This window comes from Myxocyprinus asiaticus, chromosome 20 (genome assembly GCF_019703515.2).
Source record: "Myxocyprinus asiaticus isolate MX2 ecotype Aquarium Trade chromosome 20, UBuf_Myxa_2, whole genome shotgun sequence".
Classification (NCBI taxonomy): Eukaryota; Metazoa; Chordata; class Actinopteri; order Cypriniformes; family Catostomidae; genus Myxocyprinus; species Myxocyprinus asiaticus.
In genome coordinates, this window is record NC_059363.1 from 15,266,972 (window position 1) to 15,292,747 (window position 25,776).

General features: G+C 36.5%; 3 protein-coding genes across 8 annotated transcripts in view; 2 read left to right on the top strand and 1 right to left on the bottom strand.

Moving 5' to 3' along the window:
- ttbk1b (tau tubulin kinase 1b) overlaps nucleotides 1-8,631 on the bottom strand; it is a 40,580-nt gene extending 31,949 nt beyond the window's left edge. The window contains exons 1-2 of one of the 3 annotated variants that reach the window (XM_051647123.1): nucleotides 8,500-8,631; nucleotides 794-937 (exon numbers count right to left, since the gene is read on the bottom strand). In XM_051647123.1, coding sequence (XP_051503083.1) covers nucleotides 794-901 — 108 coding nt within the window. In that variant the 5' untranslated portion in view covers nucleotides 902-937; nucleotides 8,500-8,631. Of the gene's footprint in view, nucleotides 1-793; nucleotides 1,022-8,499 lie in introns of those variants that run through there. The other 2 variants (XM_051647124.1, XM_051647125.1) reach the window with 2 other exon arrangements.
- A 1,368-nt stretch (nucleotides 8,632-9,999) lies between these two features.
- Nucleotides 10,000-11,132, top strand: LOC127411138 (mitoregulin). The gene is made up of 2 exons (XM_051646483.1): nucleotides 10,000-10,279; nucleotides 10,875-11,132. The coding sequence occupies exon 1, from the start codon at nucleotides 10,097-10,099 to the stop codon at nucleotides 10,265-10,267; it is 171 nt and encodes a 56-aa protein (XP_051502443.1). The 5' UTR covers nucleotides 10,000-10,096; the 3' UTR covers nucleotides 10,268-10,279; nucleotides 10,875-11,132.
- Nucleotides 11,133-12,634: 1,502 nt separating this feature from the next.
- Nucleotides 12,635-25,075, top strand: nphp1 (nephronophthisis 1). 4 transcript variants are annotated; one of them, XM_051647139.1, is made up of 20 exons: nucleotides 12,635-12,852; nucleotides 13,088-13,152; nucleotides 13,283-13,343; nucleotides 13,527-13,645; nucleotides 14,018-14,252; nucleotides 15,461-15,580; nucleotides 15,974-16,065; nucleotides 16,228-16,309; nucleotides 16,456-16,540; nucleotides 18,036-18,130; nucleotides 18,257-18,385; nucleotides 20,021-20,095; nucleotides 20,794-20,904; nucleotides 21,138-21,220; nucleotides 21,319-21,395; nucleotides 21,463-21,565; nucleotides 21,793-21,905; nucleotides 22,472-22,545; nucleotides 22,629-22,673; nucleotides 22,840-25,075. In XM_051647139.1, exons 1-20 carry the CDS (start codon nucleotides 12,787-12,789, stop codon nucleotides 23,086-23,088), a joined length of 2,079 nt encoding a protein of 692 aa, XP_051503099.1. In that variant the 5' UTR covers nucleotides 12,635-12,786; the 3' UTR covers nucleotides 23,089-25,075. The 4 variants fall into 4 exon arrangements, with proteins under 4 accessions (XP_051503099.1, XP_051503102.1, XP_051503100.1 ...); XM_051647142.1 differs by having other exon boundaries at nucleotides 16,267-16,309; nucleotides 22,840-25,074; XM_051647140.1 differs by having other exon boundaries at nucleotides 15,461-15,562; nucleotides 22,840-25,073.
- Nucleotides 25,076-25,776: the final 701 nt, after the last annotated feature.

The window sequence follows — 25,776 nt, forward strand, 5'->3', positions numbered from 1 at the left end:
CACCTATTATATTGCTTCTAATGACATGGATTTAACCACTAGAATTTTGGATTACTTTTATACTGCCTTTATGTGCTTTTTGGAGCTTCAAATTTCTGGCAACCATTCACTTGCATTGTATGAACCTACAGAGCTGAGATTTTCTTCTAAAAATCTTTGTTTCTGTTCTGCAGAAGAAAGAAAGTCATACAGATCTGGGATGGCATGAGGGTGAGTAAATGTTGAGAGAATTCTCATTTTTGGGTGAAATATCCCTTTAAGCGAGACTGTCCCAGTAACTCAACATGATAACATTACATGGATATTGTGGAAACAAATTCCACTGGCCCCTGTCTTGTAGTGACAAATTAACATTCCAATCAATTCAATTAACATGCACTAAACATATTCATTAATATTCACTTAAACATGCTATGTCCTATGCTGATCATTTCAGTTTGAGATCTGACTGGATTAAGTTTAAGCAGACAATGATGAGTCAGACTCTTTAAGAACTAGCACAATCCCCACCAAAAATACTATTACAGTAAAAAAGCTGTGGCAATTTGTTACCTTTTCCACAGATCATTTTAAGGACATTTACTTGTTTCTGAAGGAGAAATTCTATGCATTGGCCCACAACCAAATGGTTTGGATGCTTTTGGAAAGAAGCCAGAGTGTAATGATTTGAAAGCATCTGTTGTCACATGTGGACCATTTCGTCTTGTGTTATTAGGCTGCTAAACCAATGGATACACTAGTAGACACCATCATATATTCACACACAATCTCTATCAACCACACACACACTTACCACTTTCCAGCGCTCTTTAACCAAGCAGTTGGAGGGCAGGATGTCAACCTGCTCCCCCGCCCCGTTCATGTTTTCGTCAGCTTGGACACCGGGCCCTACACACTGCATCGGCTGGCCAGCACTTTACCAAACCCTGCCATTTACCTGCAACACAGTGTGCACACAAATGCCCTATTGAGCGCTAAACTGGCATGCTAGAACATTAACACAAACACGCAATGCTGCAATCTATCTGTCTATCTATCCATCCATCCAATGTCTGTCTGTGTGTCTGTCTTTCCTTTGTTTTGCTTTTCTTTAAAGTGATAGTTCACACAAAAATTTAAATTCTCTCATCATTTACTCACCCTCATGCCATCCAAGATGTATATGACTTTCTTCTGCTGAACACAAACAAAGATTTTTAGAAGAATATCTTTTAACTATAAATTCTCCTCCCTGCCCAGTAGGGGCCAAATGCACCAAGAATGTGATTGACCAAAAACAAAAGAAGGATGTGAAAGTGAAACTGGAGATTTATAGTAAAAAAAAAAAAAGGACTTACTGTTTCTCACCCACACCTATCATACTGTTCAGAAGACAAACATTAAACCACTGGAGATGTATGGATTACTTTTGTGCTGCTTTTATGTCCTTTTTGGAGTTTCAAAGTTCTGGTCACTATTCACTTGCATTTACTGGACTTACAAAGCAGAGATATTCTTCTAAAAAATGTTGTTTGTGTTCTGTAGAAGAAAGAAAGTCATACAGATCTGGGATGGCATGAGGATAAGTAAATGAGATCATTTTCATTTTTGGGTTACATTTACATATTGTAACAAAGACCTCAAAAACAAGATGATAGAAAGAAGATGCAATGAAAGTGAATGGTGACTGAGGCTGTCATTCTGCCTAAAATTTCCTTTTGTTTTCCATGAAAGAAAAAAAGTCTTATGGGTTTAGGACAACATGAGGGTGAATAAATTTGAACAGAGTTGACATTTTTGGGTGAACTATCCTATTAAGCTCCCAATGCAAAATAATGCACAAACCCAAATACAAAAAAAACATTATGTTCATCAGAATGACAAATACTATGAAGACACCCAAAGGAATGGAAATATGTTGTTCTGGAGGTCTCTGGGGCTGGGCTTTAATCCATAATCAATGATCCCCTTTCAGGTCATACAAAGCATGCACTGCACAAACATACCGGTAACACTTTACAAAAAGGTTCAATTTGTTAACATAGTTAATGCATTAGGTATAACGAACAAACAATGAACAATATATATGTTTTACTACATTTATTAATCTTTGGTAATGTTAGTTAATAAAAATTCAATTGTTCATTGTTAGTTCATGTTAGTTCATAGTGCATTAACTAATGTTAACAAATACAACTTTTGATTTTAAATATGTATTAGTATATGTTGAAATTAACATTCACCAAGATTAATAAATACTGTAAAAGTATTGTTCATTGTTAATTCATGTTGACTAATATTGTTAACTAATGTTAAAAAATGGAACCTTAATGTAAAGTGTTACCAACGTACCTAACAATCCCTTCAATAACATTAATATCACCATTGTTGAATAGCAGTGAATGATAGACCACAGCAAATATTACGTTTGCTACCTGTTTGCTTCAACAGCAGGTAAAAATCCACAACTGCATTTCCCCGACTTTCCACGATGAAAAATATAGAGAGCACTGTATTACAACAGTCAGAGAAGAGAAGATGCCATATTTACTGTCACTCCCTCAGCAGCTGTATAAGAAACCCCACTGCAGCAATGGTAACTAGTATTTTTAAACTAATTGCAGAGTAATATAACACAAAGCATAATCACTGAAATTTACACTAAATAATTAAAAAAAAGTATGCTAGATTTACACTGCTAAAATAAGGCAGAAACACGTAATTGCAGTCTATCAAAAGGTTCCAAAGGTTGACTGAGGTCTGTCTACTGTACAAAGACTAATTAATATTTCTATTGTCTTAAAATTATTCAAAGATCCTGAACAGGAAATAGACCTCTGATTCTGAGCCTCTATGGCATAGAGTTTTCTGTAATGTCTGCAGCGTATCAGGTATCTACAAGAGCCAGTCAGACACAGAGGCCCGGTCTGCCATAACTAGACTACACCCATAAGCACGTTCTCATAGTGTTACAGTCATTTATTAAACATTGTAAAATGGATACATCAGAGATTACTTTTCACTTGAGTGTGTGCTCTGTAATCACATTTATAGGGACTGTGTGCTAAAAGCTTTTAGACCAACTAGCAACAGAAAATGTATTTTTATTTACAATTAAAATGCTCACAATCAACTCTTATCTTTTATAATTAATCTGCTCTCTGAGGAATGCAACGGGTTATAAATGGATCTAACTATGTGAAACTGATTACACAAATTAAAAACTCTCGCCTTGACACTTCTGTCACCTTCATCTGAGACAGTCATGCAGGCATTTAAGGAAAAAGCAGGGAATACCTTAAGAGTCTGCGCCAGGATGAAAAACGTGGGGGGGCATGTGGAATTTTGAGAATGATACCCCCAACCCACCCCGCCCACCCCCCAGCAACCGACAACGCACAATGCTTTTCACTGGGCGAACAAAGTGCATATAAATGCATTTAGATACACAGTATCTGATACTCCACACCCCTTAATTATTTGTTTAAAGCAGACTCTGTGATAGCAAAACTTTATGATCATTTAATATCATGATATCTTCATACGTCAGAGAGAGAAGGAATTCGTCTGTATATTGGCTCCTCATCCTCTTGCCCGGACCACTGCACATGTGCAGCATTGCTGTTACCGTTATCACTTTTGGGAGTAAAGAGCAGTCCTCCCTTTGATTGGTGAATGTCCCTAAATGAGGAGATGCTTCCATGCATCTCCTCATTTTGTGCTCCGCAATAATAGTGAATCTCGTTATATTCAACTCACTGTCTTCACTGATCCTGGAACCTTTCATCTCGACCAACAGAGCAATTTGTGAAAACAAAATATTAAAAATGCACACCTGATGAACGAAGAAGTGATTGTATAAAATAAAGAGTCCGTTGAAAATTATTGCAAAACAACAGGCAAATTGTGTAATTAATTAGGTTAAACATTTCCAGTGAGGTAAATTACAAATATTTATAAAGTCACGCACATTGTAAAAAAAAAAATCAAACAAAAAATGGCAGCTGTGGTTGCCAGAATAATTATGTAAAAAATACAGTAAAAATGTAAACAACTTTACAGAACAACCTGTACATTTTACAGTTTAAAACTATCATTTATATTATTAAATGATAAACTTAATATATTAACCTCCGACACTATAAAAATCTGCTTTTCACTTTATAATGTATTGTTAATCACCACAGTAATTACAGAACAGAGTTGCTCCTATATCAAAATTTTGGCATCGATACAATACCAGCCCTGGTACCTCGGTATCGGTACTAACTCTATACTTAGGCAACAAATAAAAAAACCTCAGAGTTTTGATGAAATTACACAGAAAATTACTTGTCTAAAAGAACTGCATAAAGTCTTATAGATACAAATTATGCCTTTTCTGTTTTATTGCTTACAGATCATATTTTAATAATATAACCATTTAATATTATATTATTGTTACTATGAGTATTATTGTGACTTATTCGTTATATCAAGCTTCTAGCGACTCGCGAGCTGAAATGTCCGAGCTGCAATGGAGAAAGAGTTCATTATAGAGTTCACAGCTGTTTATACCCTCAACATCTGTGGCTCTGCAGATGGATACTATTGGACACACTGCATGAAAATCAAGCATTAGTAATGTGTGTTCCATTTGTGTATGTGTTCGTGACTGTGTGTGTGTGTGAAGGAGATGACAGGGCAGAGAGATGCCTCTTATTCATACTGTGGCGTGCAGCACATGTGACTGTATATTATTTCATTAAATGACATCCTTCCGCAGTTTAATGATCACACTTGGCCATATATAGAGGTTTTTTTATTATTATTTTCAAATGGTCTTTGATTTCATCTCAAAACTTTCACATTACATTACATTTTGCCAATGGTAGCTAATGGTACCAAAATTAACAACAAGATGATATCGTACCATTTTTAATTTTTTGGTATTGCGATATTTCGTTAGTACCAGTATAATACACAACCCTATTACAGAAGGGCACATGATGACATGAAGTTCATCAATAGTGGCCCTTCCAGGAACAATGACCAATAAACATTTAGAGACAGTGCTCAGTGTCACAGTGTCAAGTGACACAAACATTTAACACCATCAGGGTAACACATGTGAAATTAAAATTATGCAATAAACATCAACTAATCTACATCAAATTAAACACAGAACACCCCAAAGTGCACAACCGATATTACAAATAAAAAGAAACATAACTATTCCCATAAAATATAATGAAATGTAATGGGTCGTGCAGGGAATTCTGGGAACACCCGATTACTGTTTTTTACCATAATTTTAACAATAACAAGTACTCTCTTGTTTAACGTAATATACATTTTAACTGTTAATTATACAAGAAAATCATACTTTTTACATCTAAAAAATTTAATTTTTACAACATTTTACAGTAAAACAACATGTATTTTCTTTTTAAATATATTTTAAAAATGTAACGTATATTTCACAGTAACTACTCGTTAACCAATTTATGTTTTTTTACTGTAGCATGTTTACAGATTTTTACTGTTAAAATTACGGGCAATTCTTTTTTCTTTTCTTTTTTCCTCCCCTTTTCTCCCCAATTTGGAATGCCCAGTTCCCAATGCACTCAAAGTCCTCATGGCGGCGTAGTGACTCGCCTCAATCCGGGTGGCGAAGAACGAATCTCAGTTGCCTCCGCGTCTGAGACCGTCAATCCGCGCATCTTATCACATGGCTTGTTGAGCGTGTTACCGCGGAGACATAGCACGTGTGGAGGCTTCGCGCCTTTCTCCGCGGCATCCATGCACAACTCACCACGTGCCCCACCGAGAGCGAGCCACATTATAGCGACCACGAGGAGGTTACCCCATGTGACTGCTTTGAGTCAATTTGAGTCACTCAGCATGCCCTGGATTTTAACTCGCGACTCCAGGGGTGATAGTCAGTGTCTTTACTCGCTGAGCTACCCAGTCCCCCCAAAAATTGCAGACATTTTTTACAGTGCACAAATATAATGAAATTACACTGATGAGCAGCACTATATGGTCACATTTCAGAACCTCGCACACGGACAGCAACTAAAGAAGCACTTAAAGTGTGTCTTAGCACATTCATGTTAAGTGCAGTTTTGGGAAATGCACGTAAAAAATAATGAATGTTTATAAAATTGCTCGTAGAAAAAGCTCTTAACCCCCAAGATCAAGATTTCGTTATTGGGGCCCAGATCAGTCCAGAGCCTTTTGCAATACAGTTTGGGAGTCAAAATTCAAAATGCACCATATAACTAGCCTATCTAAACCTTCACAGCAGTCAATTCAGTTCACCAAATCATACCCACATATCAGACTAACCAGAAATAATGCTATGCAACTGCTATGACCTATAGTCCTTAACAAACAATTTTTAATGTATTCCTACCGTTACTTGAACACGAATTCCATGTGTCCCGCCTAGAGAATCTCTGCAAATTCAAATTAGCGAAGATGAGCAGTTAATATTTGCCATCTTATTTGAATATTCTTTTGTCCTTTTTTCTTTTCCCCCTTCTGTTAAAATAGACTATAAACGGATATAAACTAAAAATCTGGAAAATCAAAGACAAAGAGGACTGATAATTTGTGCATTTTAGGCTAAATATAATAAACAAGTATAATTTACTTACACAACTTCTGCAGGTGTGAACTTCTCTAAAGAGTGATAAAGAGTTCAAACACTCATTGTTCTTGTTTTTAAGGGGCCTGGGTAGCTCAGCGAGTATCGACGCTGACTACCACCCCTGGAGTCGTGAGTTCAAATCCAGGGTGTGCTGAGTGACTCCAGCCAGGTTTCCTAAGCAACCAAATTGGACCGGTTGCTAGGGAGGGTAGAGTCACATAGAGTCACTCCTCGTTTTCGCGATTAGTGGTTCTCGCTCTCAATGGGGCACGTGGTAAGTTGTGTGTGGATCGCGGAGGGCAGCATGAGCCTCCACATGCTGGGAGTCTCCGTGGTGTCATGCACAACGAGCCATGTGATAAGATGCACGGATTGACGGTCTCAGAGGCGGTCCTCCGCCACCCTGATTGAGGTGAGTAACCGCGCCACCAGGAGGACCTACTAAGTAGTGGGAATTGGGCATTCCAAATTGGGGAGAAAAGGGGATAAAAAAAGATAATAATTCTTGTTTTTAGAGGAAAGAAACTGCATGTCAATGTATGAAGACTGTATGCGCATTGGGCACATCTTTTTTGTGATTTGATTATCTTGACCCTTTGTACTGTACAGTGCTTTATCATCTGTTCTCCTTTCTCTCTTCTTTTTTTGGTTCAATTAAAGATACATTTTCATGGGCACACACCCACTGCACTAAAACGTTGGTGGTTGAAATGTGGTCGAAGTGGGGGGGCAAGGCACTGAACACTGAATGCCTTCATTCTCCACCTCTAAAATCTCAGCATCCATAACAATGCCATAAATCATCACAACTAAAGATCTCTTTTCTTTGACCGGAATTCATTCGATAAAGGTTGCTAAATAATGTTTAAGGTTCCAGGAGAATATTTAACTAACATATAATAATATAATTAACTTTTTTTATGTACTGTATAGCCTATTAATGCTGTACAGCTTTTTATCATGCCAATTGCTTCTTGAATCTATTTTGCAGTATTCTCAGGCATATCTAAGACAAATTGAAAACAGAATGAATAATAAGCTATGTTTTAAGAGAGCACTTAGTATGTGTAGGCTACTGACAGACATATAACAATTTTCATTCTTTATTAGATCACGTGCATGGGACTAAAGGATAATCCTCATCGAACAGCAGGCACTTCGCCTCTCTGCATGAAAGCTCACACACATTATGACAAAATTATTATTTCAAACGCATTAATTGTGAGCACTTCATTATTGTGGCTCAACTAAATGTCGTGAGCGCCGGTCTTTGCGTGGGTTCCGTCTCCTGACATCTTCAGTTTTCTCCGCAGTGCCAAAAAGATCCGTCTGAACCGACCCCACCCAAACATGCTCTGGACCAAAGAGCAACCCTGAAAACAGAGTCCCGCCCCCAAACCATCGTTTGATCGTCGTCCATTGGGTCAATGACTAACAATCAGCAGAACGTTCCACTGCGCGAGCCTAAAGCGAAAAGCACTTTGGGATATGTCGTTCATCAATCAGACAACAGATTGTCGCATCATTGGACAAACCAACATGTCAAAACTACAACTCCCATTGACAGGCCATGTGAGCTGTTGACGTACAGCTGCATTATGTAGCATGTAATGTAAATTATTCATGATTTTCTTTAAGCATAAATAATACATAAAACTGGATGAGTTTCTATTTTTGACTCAGGCCCGAGTGCCTTAATAGTTTGTCATGATCGTGACAGTTTTTTTTTTCGCGTGCCAGGTTGGCACCTGCACGTGTATAAGAGTCTGCAGCTCGCGCCAGCGCAGCATCAATGTTGACAGGGTGCCAACTGATCGCTACAGAAGCGCTTTGTAAATTATTACTTGGCAAACGATCGAAAAAAAAAAAAAATTAAATCTACTAACCTCTTCTTTTGTCGTCGGAGTAAAATCTCAAAGTGAGTGTTTAGGGGAAGGCGCGTCATTCCATCTGCGCGACCGCTGCGCCTTTTTCCCTTGTTGATGCTGCACCATTTTCAGCCTCCCCTGCTCCGCTCCTGCACTGATTCAGCATCGCACGGATACTCCCACTATGCACCGCGCACATGCGTGACCGAAGATGGCTGTTGCATAGCAACCTTGAAGGCGTGAATCCCTGAAGACTCGCCATGCAGCCACTGAGGAAATTCCTTCAGAAACGGATAAAAATTAAAATATTATATTATAATAATAACAGTAGCATAATTCAATAAAAACAGTAAAATAACAAATTCTTGATCAAAATTTCGCTAGTGTTAAAATGAGAGATTTCAGAAGGCAGGTTAATGTTGTAAACTTTAAAAATACTTGGATGTCAGAGGCCAGCGTAATTGAAAAATGTAGGATAGCTTCAGCAAAAAGATGTAGAAAATTCACACTTTCTAGATATACAATTGGATAATTCTCACAAAACTTCTTACAAAAATGTCCTGGACCTATTTTACTCCGAAATCAAAAGTAACAAATAAGAAATTACATTTTGCATATAGAAAATGAAGCTTATTTTTAGGACCGTCAACATTATTTTCATGACAGTGCGCACATTTTACACCCCCCGCCCCCCCCCCCCCCCCCCAACTCTCATTATAGCAAAGCAAAAAGTGGTCATTATGATATTCTCATTACAGCAATGTAAAAAAATAAATAAAAAAGGGGGGGATTATTTAAATTGTAAAATATTTATGTATCATCATATTCCTTGATACTGCTTATGATTTTAATTTATTTTAATTTGAAAAAAATTACAAAAATAAAAACATTGTACAACAGCATATTTTTATATTTTTAATTTTACAGTAAAAAAAAAAAAGGCAGAGTCTATATGCACTGTGTAAATAAAATGTCCTCAGTTTATTTATTATTTCAGGTAAATATAACATTCATAATTGTAGATAGTCAAAGGATATTCCAAATTTTGTACAGTTCAAATGTGACTTTAACCAGTATCTTTCAAACACTCTTTCAAAAGACAATGGACTGCTAAAGAGCCTTTCTACCCATTTTAGAGACTTTTGTTTTAGAATTCATGACTTATTTTAAAATTTCTGTTTTAATATCCTAACCATATAGTTTCTTTTTGTAATTCCTTTTGTCTTCTTTCTTACATTTGTTATGGAGAAAAAAAGAAGAAGAAGAAAAGTAAAAGAAAAAGAAAGCAAATGAGCTAAACTGATGTGACCATGACTTTTATCTCTCATGTCTCCCAAAACAGGAAAAGGCAGACTGGCAGAGGTTGGAATTATTAAATGATAAAATGTGCCCTTCTTAACTGTACATTTTCAAGGATATACTTTAAATTAAGTAATATTTAACTTCATAAAATATTATATAGATATCCGTTTCTTTTATCGTACTTTATTTTGACAATTGCCCTCGAGTTTCTCGGTACGCCCATGTCACGTGACACGGGTTCCATTCACACGCGTGAATCCACCACTAAGCGATCCGAACCCGACTCCTGAGCACAGCCTGAACGTAGGTGAACATGGCCGATGTGTCGGAGAGGACGTTACAGGTCGCCATTCTCGTTTCTTTTGCGGCTGGTTTTGTAGCCGGCTGGCAGGCGAACAGAATGCGAAGAAGGTTTTTGGACTGGCGGAAGAGGCGGTTACAGGATAAACTCGCAGAAACACAGAAGAAGCTGGACTTGTCGTGACATACAAAATAGGTATGTTCGCCTTAAACTGCATCACGATTTGCTGATCTGCGAGACTTTGCCGGTTGCAGTCGGGGGAGGAGTTGAAAAGAGAGCCGTCAAGCCGGACACTTGCGCTTCTCTTCGTCTGCTGAACCCACACCGGTCACGGAAGATCACGAGACGTTTGCTTTCTTTATTGCAGACGAAGTGGAATTCAGATAGACAGATGTTTGAATTTTACATAAAATAACCAGAAACATTGTTCATTTGAAAATGTTATGTGCTGCTTAATACAGTGCCTGTTGTTTGTATAAGAAAAAAGTCAAATAAAAGCCTGCATTATTTTAATATCAATAAAGGAGTCAGTATTTTTAATCATTTTGAATTTTTTTATGAATAAACATATTACTATGACAAACATAATATAGCATGATATAAACATGATGTACAGTTATAAAAACAAGTTTTTCCACCCGATTGCAACATAGGTTCTACAATGTGTCCAATATCAGAAGTGTCAAACTTCCAGTCAAATCAAGATACTTTCCTGCTTTAGCTCAAAGTAATTCTCTTTTGTTTGACGCATCAGCTTAATGGTTTACCTACCTGCTTTCCCACTTTCTAGTGTCTGGTAAACAAGGTCTTGGATAACAGCACCTCTCCAACATTCAGCGGGATCAAGATTTCAACCTTGGATCAAAGACACACAATCTACATGCTGGAATACAGCAATATAGATTTCAAAGGCTTTAAACTGTGAACAAAATGTTGTATTTCTAAGACTTTTTGTGCGATGTTTGTTCAAGCCATAAATCACATTTTTACCATGTCTGTGCTTTCTCCCTGTCTGTGGCTGTTGAAATAAATGGAAATATTTTATTAACTGTTGACTTGTTATATAAAAAGTACTCTGCCAGCACATACCATTGTTGTGACAATGCATAAGTTTAAAATCTCTTGAGATCCAACAAAGGGATGCTCATGACAAGCATTGGGCCCACAGAAGATGGATATACAAAATAGGTGAAAAACGGGTGAACTAGTTGGTTATTTGTATTTTTCCAGCAAACCCTCAGCTGTGAGCTCTCAGTCTTTGACATCCAAATCCTTGAAAGGAACATGGAAGGATGAATGTTACTAAAATACAGTCCTCTTATCCCTGGAAGCTAATAATTGTATTTCCAAACAATTTAAAGAATATAGTCAAATTTTTTATGTATATTTAAATGTGGGTCCCATGAGAAACCTAGCGTGTGATGTTTGTTATACCTGATACTGTCTTTGGGGTCCCTGTTTTTTACAATTTTGCATAGACACTCTACAGTATGTGCTTAAATTCTCTCATTAGTTACTCCCCCTCTTGCCATCCCAGATGTCTATGACTTTCTTTCATCTGCAGAACACAAATTAAGATTTTTAAAAGAATATCTCAGCTCTGTAGGTCCATACAATGCAAGTGAATGGTGACCAAAACTCTGAAGCTCCTAAAACCACATAAAGGCAGCACAAAAGTAATTCTTAAGACTCCAGTGGTTTAATCCATGTCTTCTGAAGCTATCCAATTGGTCTTGGGTAAGAACAGACCATAATGTAACTCCTTTTTAACTGTACACCTTGCCATTGCGGTTTTTAGGCACAATCATGATATCAAGCACGATTACACTTACTAGTGTTTGACACATGCATAGCGTGCTACATGACACTATAGGAAGTGTAATTGAGCTTGAAATCATAATTGCATAGGAGACTGATGATGTCAAGATTTAGAGTGAAAAAGGAGTTATATTTTGGTCTGTTCTTATCCAAAACCGATTGGATTGCTTCAGAAGACACAAATATAGCACAAATAGTTTTGTGCTGACTTTATGTGCTTTTAGGAGCTTCAAAGTTTTGGCACCTGTTCACTTGCATTAAATGGACCAACAGAGCTTTGATATCTTTTCTAAAAATCTTAATTACTGTTCTACAGAAGAAAGAAAGTCACACATATGGGATGGCATGAAGGTGAGTAATGAGATAACTTTTTGGGTGAACTAATCCTTTACACAACCAGCGTAACACATCGCGGATATGTGAATAAAGTAAAAAGTTGAATGTGCTCAAAGATTTTCTGTATCACAAAAATACACCAATTTATAAATAATGAAAATGTTATACGACTTTGATAGATCAATAAAAAGCTTTCTGTCACTTTTCTGCCTGGAGATGGAAACCTTGCATACAAACTCAACTGAAAACAATTGTGTAGCTTTTTACCACGTGAAACTGCTTTCTGGTATACGTAGAACCACTTTTTGTAGGCAAGTGTTTTACCAGAGACTCTTTACTCGCTTCCAACAGGGCTCTCCCGCGCACGGTGATGAGGTCATAACAGCGTCGCAAAGTAGTATCTTAGCAACCACACGTCTGTCATGGCGTAGCCTTTCTTTTCTATTTCAGTAAATCTGAGCACGACTGCGACATTTCTTCAAATCACACATTCAAAACACAGTTTATGATTACATCTGCTGTCATTTTGTGTGGAATACGGATAGAAGATGCCTCCAAAGAGGAGAGGACCTCTTCAAAACGTCCAAAGAGAGACAGATGACATAAAAAGAAGGGTTGGTGGAATCAGATGTTTGCTCTTTTGCTGTGTGCATTAGATTTAGCCGCTTGGTAACTGCACAAATCTGACTACACCGTTAAACTGCAAAGTTTTTGTTTCACTGTTCTACTAAAACAAGCATTGTCTCTTGTAACTGATTCAGTGCAAATCACGAATTGTCTTTTCATTTCAGTGTTTTGAATAGCACATGCAGTATTCTGCTATTATAGAACTGCTGTGTCTGTCTGCAGGTCGACGATTTTGTGCAGCAGGCTGGAAAATTGAGTGCATCAGACAGGACAGACACCTTAGAGAGGTGCAGTAGACTGATTTTCTATTTGTTTTGTTTTTGAGCATCAAGATCAACATCCGAAATGGTACATGTATAGACTTTGATTTTGACAGTATTTTGCACATGTCCAAGATGATTTGTAATGGTCTTTTAGGTGCAGAGAGTTACAGCGCACGGTTGAGGGTACTATGAAGAATCTAAAGAAATTAACAAAAGTAACTACACTTTATCTTAAGTCTCTGTCTGTTATTGTTCTAATTACTACTGGCAGTAAAATCTGTTTTATTCTGTTCTGTTCTATACTTAGTATTACAGTGTTGTATCACATTAGACACTAATGTGCTTCTTTAATTTGCTATTATGTTTTTGTTAAAGTATATTTGTGTGTGCAAACACAGGCAGATGAGCCAGCTCCAGTGGGGAACTATGACCAATCTAAGAGGGAAGAGGAGAGGCGTCTGATGACTCTACAGGAGCGCCTGCAGTCCCTGGCTCTTGAACTACAACCACAGGATGAGTATGTTAACCTATCCATTCATTCTAACAGACCTGACCAACACAGATCCCAGATCAGTCTTATTTCTCTGTCCAACCAACAATCTGTAAATAGTTTTCAGATCTGCTCAGGGAAGCCTAGTTTTTAGAAGACCCATAAAGACTCATTCAAATTAACTAAGATTAAAATAACTAAGTGATCTATCTGAATATCAGAAGAAACACCGAAATGACATGAAAGATAGATCACTGATTTCCAAAAAAACGTAGGTCTCCTCTTACTGACAATTTTCACTTTTGCCTAAATTTAATGGCACTGTGTCTGCAATGCTTTTATGTTTAGAAACAAATACTGGTCAGATGTATAACAGATCCTGTATTTGCTTGTATGTAGAATGGATGGCCCTAGTTCATCCCATGCAGAGCAAGAGAGTGAGGAGGAAGACAGTGATGATGAAGATGAGAGTTTAGAGGAAGAAGATGCTGAAGAAGAAGTACATGATGATGATGATGCTGGCAGTGGTGATGAGGATACAGATATCGGTCCATCTGCAACAGGACAGGGTTCTGTCTCCTATGTTGCTCTCAGTGTATTCACTGGAGAGGAGGAGGGGGACCTCAGCATCCAGGTAGTTCGTCTTCATGGAAAAATATGTACATTGGCCCAGGGTTATTATAGTTTTGAATTTTTAATATTGTTTTTATTTCTATTTTATATTCAATTTTTCATTTCGATTTAGTTTAGTTTTTGTTAGTTTTCACATTTTGTCTTTTAGTTTTAGTTGAGTTTTCATTTTCTCAGTGTTTTCTAGTTTCAGATTAGAACGTTTTTATTTAGTTTTGGTTTTAGTATTTTATGGCTGCTAAAGCTAAATTTACTGGTACCATTTAAAATGTCTGACATCATTACATTTCTCAGGGCAGTCTTGTGTTACCTATATCTAGTGGCATTTTCATGTTTAATTAAGGTAGATTGTAAATGTTTCAAATTGTACAATACAGGGTGAAAATGCGTAAAGTGGGACAGTTAAGCTTTACCCCTATTGTAATCATATGTATTTCCTTAAATGGTTAAAAATCATTATTAAACTAATCTTTGATAAGTAAACAAAGGATTATTTTACATCAGGATATGTGTCAGAACTCATTTCATGACCACAGCTGGGAAAAGCAATGGTAAATAAAAAATTTTAAGGTGTTAAAAAAAAACTAATGTTGACTTAATGTTTCTAAATGTTACATAAGATGATTTATGATGCAAAAATGTGTAAGAAAAAAATTACATTTAATTTCAATTAATTTGTAGATATATTCTATAGAATTCTATAGTGTCTCACTTTACCAACACTGCCTGAAAAAAATCTGGGATCTGGTCAAAAGAGGGTCTCCAAAGGTTTTTCTTCCTAGTATTTTGTAATTCTTAATTTTTGCTTCTGACTAAGGTAGGAGACATCCTGAGCTTTCTATGAAGGTATAATATCAAGTTATGTGGCATTTGGATCATAATTAAAAGTGACACATAAAAAAAGTAACATTTCCAAAAGTGTCCCACTTTGCCCATATTCACCCTATTGTGTATAAAAAATAATAATAAAAAATAAATAATTCAGTCAATTTTAGTTTGTTTTGGTGTTATGAAAAAGTATTTTAGTTTAGTTTCAGTTTTTTCCAATCATTAAAATATATATATATATATATATATATATATATATATATATATATATATATATATATATTTCAGTTAACGAAAATGTTTTCGTTAAGGATTATAACACTGCATTGAACAGTAGTTATTTTCTTGGACTGAGTGATTTGTTGTGTTTTTATGTTGTTCAAGAAAGGAGAAGTTTTGAATGTTCTCTCAAAGAGGAAGGATGGATGGTGGCTGGCTCAGAACTCGAAAGGACAGAAGGGTCTGGTGCCCAAAACCTTCCTCAAGGTGTGTCTAATATCACAGGTACACAGGTGCTTTTCTCAGCACTAGAAAAAGGCAGCTTTTTTCAGAAGAGTGGATGTGTTTCAGATGGATCTTTTAAAATTTCCAAAGTGTGTGTGTTTTTTTTTTAATTATTATTGTTTTGATTGACTTCACTGCCCATTATGCATTACAAGTATGAGTCTGGAGCATATTCCACAACTGTCTGGAATTGCTCGAGGTTGCACACTCTTATAAAAATATGAATGAAACTTTATAATGAATAAAACTGTATTTAATCTCAAAGAAAGACTAAGCACTACATGTAATTTCATATCAGGACATGTAATTTCATATCAGGCAGGACATCAGATTCTTGATGTTTAGAAAATTGAATGCTGAATCACAGTATTTAGATGTACTTTGTTTTTTCAGATGGATTCTCAACAGGAAAGTGAGAGGGATAATGATGATGAGGGGGAGAGTGAGGAAGAGCATGAGTCTGAGAACCATGACACAAAGTCCAGGTGATATTCCCTATTTCTCCCCTAGATGGCACCATTGTATTCACCATTGTATTCATGTATAGTGTTTTGTGTATGTCTGAGAGGAGTGAATTAAATTCACAATTTATGTGTATCTGAAAATAAAGAGTTTAAGTTAATTAAGTGAATTCAATTTATATGCAGTCTTTATAGATCTATAGATCCAGTCTCTTTTCCATCTAGCAAAACATCCAATTGGAACACAGTTCGGAAGGCTGTTACTGAGGTATATTTCTGTTTTAGTGCACCCTTATTAAGCTACAAACTAATACATGCACGAAAACATTTATACTCCTCACTTAACCACACAGCAGACACTTTTACAACTGGCATGTACACATACTAAAGTGTGCTTGTGTGTTGAATGTGCAGATAGATGCCACAGATGTGCTGGCAGCGATGGGTGCAATTCCTCCAGGCTTCAGACCCTCCACTCTATCCAGATATCTGGAGGAAGGTGATTCTAGATCAGTACTTCTAGTTTGTGTAATTGAGGTTAAGCATGAAGGATCAGTAGTTATCTTTACTGAGCCAGTCTGGGATTTTTATTTTATTTTTATTTTGTTACTGCAAAGAGCCTCTGTATTTTGCCTTGGCTGGTACACACACACACACACACACACACACACACACACACACATGTTGGTTTAGCTATCCTTATGAGGACCCTCCATAGACATAATGATTTTTATACTGTACACACTATAGATTCTATCCCCTAACCCTACCCCTACCCCTAAACCTAACCTTCACAGAAAACTTTTTTGCATTTTTAAATTTTCAAAAAAACATAATTTAATATGCCATTTCCCTTGTGAGGACCGCTGGCTGGTCCTCACAATGTAGGTGATCTCAGGTTTTACTATCCTTGTGGGGACATTTGGTCCCCACAAGGATAGTAAAACCTGTACACACACACACACACACACACACACACAATTGTCATTAATAAACAGGGGCTTGGGGCAAAAATGCTACCAAAAGTAACAAAAACTCTCATCATTTTCTCACCCTTATGCTATCCCAGATGTGTATGACTTTCTTTCATCAGCTCTTTTGGTCCATACAATGCAAGTGAATGGGTGCCAACATTTTGAAGCTCCAAAAATCACATAAATCAGCATAAAAGTAATCCATACGACATTAAATCAATGTCTTCTGGAGCTATATGATAGGTGTGGATGAGAAACAGATCACTTTTACATTCTTCTTGTGTTTTTGGTGATTCACATTCTTCATGCATATCGCTCCCTACTGGACAGAGAGAAGAATTTCAAGCAAAAAAAAGGACTTAAATATTGATCTGTTTCTCACCCACACCTATTATATCACATTTGAAAATATGGATTAAAACACTGGAGTCGTATGGATTACTTTTATGATGCCTTTATGTGCTTTTTGGAGCGTCAAAATTTTGGCACCCATTCACTTGAATTGTATGGACCTACAGAGCTGAAATATCCTTCTAAAAATCAGAATTTGTGTTCTGCAGAAGAAATAAAGTCATACACATCTGGGGTGGCATGAGGGTGAGTAAATGATGAGAGAATTTTTTGGGGGAACTATCCCTTTAATGCATAAAAAAAAAATGTATAATTACTCAGACAGAGAATTTATGTTAATAAATTAATTAAATTGAAGGATTTTACATTTTTATATGATCAGAACACATGTGCTCTCGTAAAGATACTGTAAAAAATCCCCTGCAAATCAAATCCAGGGGGCAAATATTGCCTCTTAAAGTTAATTTCTGACACGGACACACATACACATATAGACACACAACCTAACCTAACCTAAGTAGCTGAAAGGGCATGCATTTTTGGGTGTTTTATTTGATTTATACTTTAAATGTATTGTATTATAGTTAGAATTCAAATATATGGTAAGAATTCATATATACAGTATATTATACAAACTCCTTTGTGTCTGTGTTGTGCTTTGCTGTGCAGGGACTTCTTACAGGGCAAGTCACTTTATTCAGCCCAAGCTTAGTCAATCACAACTCTCCTTTAAAGACCTCCATCTGGACCCAGACACTGGCAAGGTATCCAAATGCAATACACACTCACTAATTTCATTTGCTAAAATATTATGTATTACAAATGTATTGGCTGCATCTGAATAAACATGAAGACTAGAGCATTTATGATGATTGTGTGTATTTTTCCAGGTTCATGGGCGCCCATCTCGAGTGAGTTTAACCCTGACCATTTGGAGCTGTAGAATGATCCCACCCCCGGGGGTCGGGTTACAGGTGCTCAGCAGGCATGTTCGTCTCTGTGCATTTAATGGAACCCAGGTAACATACACACATACTTGCACACCTACCACCACTATTATTGCCTCCTCATTTGAATGGTTTTAGCAGAGAGACATTTACATACAAATGTTACGTGGAAAATCTTGAGTAATGATTTTTTTAGGTTCTGACTGGATTCTGACATGTGTTGGTCATGTGGTGCAGTAATCAGAGTGGAACCATTTTCAAACAAAAACAAATCAGACTCATGGGATTAATGGCCTGGACAGAAGTGTCATGCCCATTCAAACTGATGAATCAAGTGGATTTTAAATGCAGTTTCCATTTGTGTCTGCAGAATCATGCATTAATTTGGTCAGTACAATCAAGTCACACCTTGACTTTTATAACAACAATATTAACATTTATAAATCTTGCTCCAAACTCATTACTTTTTTATCCTGTGGAGCAAAAGCTGTTCATTTCCATGAATCAAAAATGAATGGTGAACCAAGTTGAGTAGCAATGTTAAGTCTGGATTTTAACACCAGCCTCCATTTCACATTAAACAAAATCTGTACCACAAGACTATCGTCAAAGTCTTTCTAGCAAGTCAGTCCACTGTTGGCCATCTTTGGAATGCTTTCAGGAGGCTCTTTCCAGTCATGCCTGTGCAGCTCTTATCTGTTTGAATGGGGGAACACCGAAATCTCAAAAATGGTTGGCCAAGATTACGATCAAAGAACATATTTCAAATCAGCCAAAAAAAAAAAAATGATTATATTGAAATTATAAATTGTGCTTCTTTACCTCATATTACGCTAAAATACGCAATCTCCCCGTCTTGTATAGCTAAAGCACATGCGTGTTAGCGAGTTGATTGACAGGCGATGTCTGTATCTAAAAGGTGATTGGCTCTTTTACCTGTAAGGCTGGACTTCCTTTCTATATCCGTTGACTGTTGGGCGCTAGAGTTTCTTGTTTGGGTGTTACAATTTCTCCCATTCACTTAAATAGAAGTGGCCCATCTCTGCTAAGTAGTCTCTTCTATCATGTATTACACTTATAAAAGAACTACTAAATTGTTAGAAAGTGTTTTTTTGTTTTGTTTTTTTTACTTAGGTCATTTCTTATTTCACCTAGGGCACCAAGTGAGCCAGAACTGCCACTGCTGCCCCTTCAAAAAATAGGTGCCTGATGTCACTTAAGCTGGATGAATTTTTTTTGTATAAGAATCTTGAGTCTTGAGTCTCAAATATTTCTCAAATAAGCTCAAATAATTCTTATCAGTAAAATATTTGTCTTTCACAACTCTGGAATTCTTTCTGTACACTGTGGATGTGAAATCTGTTTAGTCTTCATTTATCTCTTATCCTAAAGAATTTAAAACCTGTAAGGGAGGACTAGGAAGTGTTTCAGTATGTGATTATAGTGGAGCATTATTGTGTTATTGAATAGCATTAATCTGTACACAGCTTGTCTTTTTTTTATGGTTCAGCATGAGTCATTGTAAACTACAAAACAATTCTAAAGCACATTCAAAACCCATTTGTCTTTACAGTGAGTGTTCATTGCAAACTAGTGTCATGTATGCAGTTGTATACATAACAGCATTCTCTCTCTCTCTCTCTCTCTCTCTCTCTCTCTCTGTCTCTTTGTTCCTTCTGAAGATTGACTTTACATTTTTCTTGTCAGGTTCTGAGTAACATTCACACTGTCAGAGCCACTTACAACTCAAAGAGCCCAAAGACCTGGAGCTTTTCCCCAAGGGTAAGACTAAACTACTTCAAAATGCATGCACACACAGCCCTTTGAACACAAATACTGTACATGCACTAGACAAGCATGTATTGTCACACAAGACACATGCATAGACAGTATACACTCCTACCAGTGCTGGGTAGTTTACTTCTGAATTGTAATCTGGTACTCAGTACAAATTTCATGACTACAATTGAAGTCAGCAAAGCAATCTCTTTGGATTACATTTTAAAGTAATCTAATCTGATTGCTTTTGGATTACTTCTGACCTAATTTTTTGTTTATTTGACATCACATGCATTTGAGTAGGACAAGATTGTAGCATTTTGACAATGTTGCTTAAATGTATGAAAGAAAACGACTTAATGGATAAAATTTTTTTAATTGGTCTGATTTTTGTTTGTGCGTGTTTTACTAGCTATTTGTTTCCTCGTGAAATTAAAAAGGCGTTAAAATGTTCATTTCAAACGCCATCCATGTGTGGCAACAGATCAGACCAGTTATATTTTTGAATCAACGTCACAAAAAAGTGCATTATTGTTCATTTTGTATGCAGAGTAAAAGAGCAATTTGTGAAACTAAAACTAACTTTAATGCACTAATGCAATCGGCTCTGCAATTTCATGTTTGCTCATGTGCATATTCTTTGTAAGAGTTTAATTGTTATTAAAATATGCATTTTACCCTATGTATGTGCTGTATTTTAGATGACTGGGACCCTGCCCTGTCTACTGGATGGAGACTGCTTCCTGCGTTGTGACTCTGAATCTCCTGATCTCGGGATTCTGTTTGAATTGGGCGTAACCTACATAAGAAATGTGAGCAATATTCATTAATATTAGTCAGTCTAACCCCAGAGAGACAAAAGAATACTTGTCGTTACGGTATCACGTTTTTTTCACAAACACATTCCAGTAGTCTTACTCAGCTGATCAAATTGCAATTTTGCAAGCGTAATGGGGTTCTGTGGGCCAGAGGTTCTGCAAGAGTGACAGGTTTCCATGGGTAAGCAGTTCTACAGGAGTTTTAAAGTGTTTGTGCTTCGTTTCAGTCCACAGGGGAGAGAGGAGATCTCAGCTGTGGCTGGGCCTTCCTTAAACTGTTTGATGAAAGTGGAGCCCCCATTGCCCTACGGTACACAAACACACTCATTAACTAATATCGATACAGAACATGATGGAAGCACATTAAATGTTGCACATATTACCCACTTTGTGTGTGTTTGTGTGCAGGACTCAAGAGCTCACTATTCATGGTGGCACACCATTTGAGAGAGACACTGATATGGATGCTACATCCACTAAGAGAGGTAACATTCTCTCACAAACACACACACACTCACTCTCATAAACTGATCTCCTCTGCTCTCTCCTCAGGGAATCCCACTGGTGTGCTTCAGCAGATGTTGCTGTCCAGGAAGCAGCCCAAACTCCTTGTTAAGCTCAAATCAGTAAACACACGCAACAGAGAACTTCTGAAGTAAACCGTCACATTCTCTCACCTTACATGGATACAGTTTGTTTGAGTTCACAAAAACCCTTTAGAAAAGCTCTATACAAATTTAGGCCTTAGTTACCAGTTGGTTTGTTTTGAATCAAGTTATTGTAGGCTGTATGGTTACATAGAGTTGCTCTGATAAACGCTCATGAAGCAGCACACATTTTCTTGTAACTGACTGACTTTCCTTCCTCCTCATGTTCCATAAGTCTGCTGCCAGACACTATAGTTGGAAGTTTGTCCACACTACTTCTTCTGGCAATATACAGGCAAATACTTGCTGATGCTCTTTTACTGGACAGAGTCACCATGCAGAGTGCAGGTAACAAACACTAACTGACACACACATCATTTTGTAGATTCTTGAGTGCAAATGGATGAGCCTGTAAGGCAAAGCATACTCGGTGGGCACAGGTTAATACAGGATCTGACATTTGACATCTCTGTAGAGATTTTTTATAGGGGTTCAATGAAACGGTCTGTTTTTTTTTTTTTGTTCTTATTAAGTAGGATTCAGTTTTCTCCACACATTATGTTCTTAATTTCTACTTGATTTGTATATTGTGCTACCAGCTGAGGTTATTGTCACATCAAAACACTATATGTACCTTCTGTAAACTGTTAAGAAAGGGACTGGCCAGATAATAAATGGAAATGGGAAATAAGAATGGAATGAAAATGAAATGAGGGGGGGGATATTTTCTTCACAAGGTACTGTGGTGGTATCATGCTGTATGAATACCATATTCATATACCATGGTTATTACATGGTACTCCAATGTATTTCAATGAATTCCAAGGCATTACCATTATACTGCTGTCCAAAAAAAAAAAAAAAAAGCAAGAACAAAGTGTTTTTTTTTTTTTTTTTTTTGTTCTTCATCCTAGATCTGATCTGCAGTTCAATTCTAGCTTCCTTTCCTGACGTTCTAGATCAGCCGGACCTGATGGATGCATTTAGGGTGAGACACACACACATGGGGGTATATCACAGGGGTGGCTGCTGAGTATTAGGAAGTGCTAAACATCAAACTGTATTTTACAGAAGTCATGGACAGAATCAGAGAGTAACCTGAGAAGATCTGATAAGGTACAGTTATTGCATACATTTCAAAAGTTTAGGATAGGATTTTAAAGTGTTTATATATGCTGTTCACATACAATGTGTGTTTTTGTGTGTTTCTTTTTTTATTAAATGAAAATGTTAATATTTTTTGCATGCTTTTGACTAAAAATGCATGTGGCTTTGTGTGCAGAGGGACATTAATGTGTTAAAGCAGATGTTTGTGAGTGTGTACATGGGCAGTGTGTTTCTATTGTTGTACTCTGCGGAGATGCCCGCTCCCTGCTGGGCTGATGAGGAGGTGGAGTCTCGACGTGCTCGTCTCATCTACAGCCCTTCCCAAAAAGTCACAGTAGAAACTATGCTGTCATCCCAATACACGCATCAAGCCTTTGACATCACACAGGTCACCTATGACCTCATCAGCAGTGCCCAGCGCTAAAGACTGACCTGTCACGTGCCACCCTGGTCCTTTTACAGCCAAGTGTCTTGTCGCCATGAATCACAATATCAATACCAGTTATGCCAGATGAAGGAAATAAACTGTTCTACAGTCTAATTAATCATATCTGTTCTAAAGTTCATGAAACAAATCTTTGGAAAATTATTTTGTTTTTTTATTTTAATTTTTAATTTTATTTAGATACTAAAAACACAAATAAATAGTTGTATTGTTATGACTTTGTTTAATCTCTCTCACACCCTACCCAGAAAGATTGCTTAACTCTGATGGTGAATCACATCATACCAGAGTTGCACAAGTGTGTGGGTTAGTTTTTTTTTTTATGCTGTTTGAAGGTTTGACATTGCACAAATCAGATAAATTTTGTATTTATTATTACATTTATAAAATGTGTATACCCATACTTTTACATTTAAATGATAAAATCTTAATCTATTTCTGTCCTTACAAACTTCACCAACTAGATCACTACTGCACTCATACAGTGAATTTACAGGTGAAATAGAGTGTCAGCAGAAAGAAGGTAACAACAGGCAATACATATAAAGCAGCTTTGTAGCACATTATATAATATTATTATGCAGTATATTTTTCAAGCAACCTGACCTACCTCAGTTGAAATACATTGCATTTAGTTATTCTGTAAATATTACAATGTCTTTGGCATTGATGATGCTGTATAGTTTTTCCTAAAATAAATAAAAAAAAAAAATGTAATGCTGCATCATGCATTATTTACAGGAGGACAACAATTGAAAGGAAATCTGAAAATGTACAGTACAGTCTATAATCCTTGTATTTGCTTTAGAAGTGTTAGTATTGGGCTGGTTTTGTACTAGTTTTGATCAGTCATACATATGTGTCTCTTTCTTACTTGGGCTTGTGAAGAGTCCCATGGCTGCCAGCACCTAAAATATTGCTCTATTTTTAAGTAACACTCCTCCTGAATAGAACTCCCTCCCTCTTTCGCTCATGTTCTTTCTCACACAAACACATATCTGGTTTAAGTACACACCCCTCTGTCTTTAACACACCTTTCATTTAAACATATTCCACTCCTATAAACATCTTGTACACTTAGAAACTCATTCCCATAGTCTCTTTTTGTTTCTGGCACACTGCCTCGCCCAGTCATCCTGAGGTGTGGCATCAGAAGCTTACAGAAATGGAGACGTGAATCACCATCAATTGTTTTAATATACGTACGGTATATATACACCGTAGTCCTAATAAGTCGAACAGGTGTGATAACCCGTATTACTTCATTAACTGCTTACACATGACACATTCCTTTGCTGTTACTGCTGTTTATACGTTCTGTATCTAAAATGTGTGTCTTGTACACTCGTGAGTCACCAAGCTCCAGCATCCTCACAAGTGCTTGTTGGCCAGTAATAGAATATATTCCTATTTGGAATATAGTGGCGCCACAGTGGTGTCAAAAAAAAAATAACTGCCGTGATGAAGAGACAGTATTCCATGTTTTTGTGGCATATTTCAGAAGACGAAAGACAAACAGAGACTATTTGCTTGACAACATTTCACAGAAGAGCAGAGCAGCTCAGGTAATCCCCCCAATAATCAAAACAAGCAAGTACTAATTTTCCCCTCACTGAATAGGAAGATACTTTATAGAGGAAATGGAAGAACATTTTATTTTTATTTTTTTTTTTTTTTTTTTTTTTTTTCAAAAAGAAAATTAAATGCATTCTTAAGTAAACATGACATTTCTACATGACCTGTGTTTTCATGTGGGTTGATATTGTGTGAGGGCTTGAGCAGATCTAAATGTTCCTCCTCAGTTTTCATAATTTGTAAAAAAAAATTAATAATAATAATAATAAAAAATAATAAAAAAGCTAAAATGTTAAAATGATTATTTATTTATTTTTGTTTGTTTGTTTATTAATTTTATTTTCAAAGAAAGGTTTATAAAAAAAAATATCTGTTAGTTAAGAGACAGTTCTTATGAAGGAATTTATGGACAGACCTTAAAACATGATAACTCAATACATTATACCCTGTGACAATTTTACTATAAATAAACGTGCAGTATTAAGGGTGTTTTTAAGTTATATGTTACTTGCGATAAATGTGCTTGCTAAGCTGAATATGGAAAAAATTTTGTTCTGGATAATCTGGCCCACGCAAGAAAGTAGTAGTAGAGCCCTGAGCGAGGCCCTTCTAAGTTATATTTTAAGGCTAAATCTGCCACCCTGTTCCTCATTCTGGTGTATTTTATTTATTTATTTTTCTAAATGCTATTTCTTTTACATTTTATAAATTTTATCTATTTAATTTGTTATGTTTATTCAATATTTATTGTTATAAAATAAAATAATCCCAATTTTGTATCACAAATATGCTGCTTTATAATAATTCTGCAAGATGTTCATAATTTTCCTTTAAGTATGAGAATCAAAGAAGAAACAAAGGGGCACTGATGGAGAAAGAGAAAGAGCATGCTGTGTATTGATTCTGCAATAATTGTGCTTACCTGTGTGCTTGCACATTTAAGCTTCATGGCCTTAAAGACAGTTTCTGATCTATCACCTTACATACCAGAACCCTTATCTGTTATATCATCATAATATTCCATACACACTCTTAAATCATAAAGTTCTGTAGTGAAAGTTATGTAATATTAAATTAAAGAATAATTAATTA

Bases quoted from the DNA above. Each gene is read 5' to 3' on its own strand.
- LOC127411138 (XM_051646483.1), top strand. From the start codon at position 10,097: ATGGCCGATGTGTCGGAGAGGACGTTACAGGTCGCCATTCTCGTTTCT.
- nphp1 (XM_051647139.1), top strand. From the start codon at position 12,787: ATGCCTCCAAAGAGGAGAGGACCTCTTCAAAACGTCCAAAGAGAGACA. The intron at 12,853-13,087 runs GTTGGTGGAATC...GTCTGTCTGCAG, and splicing joins CAGATGACATAAAAAGAAGG to GTCGACGATTTTGTGCAGCA. The intron at 20,096-20,793 runs GTAAGACTAAAC...GCTGTATTTTAG, and splicing joins CCTGGAGCTTTTCCCCAAGG to ATGACTGGGACCCTGCCCTG.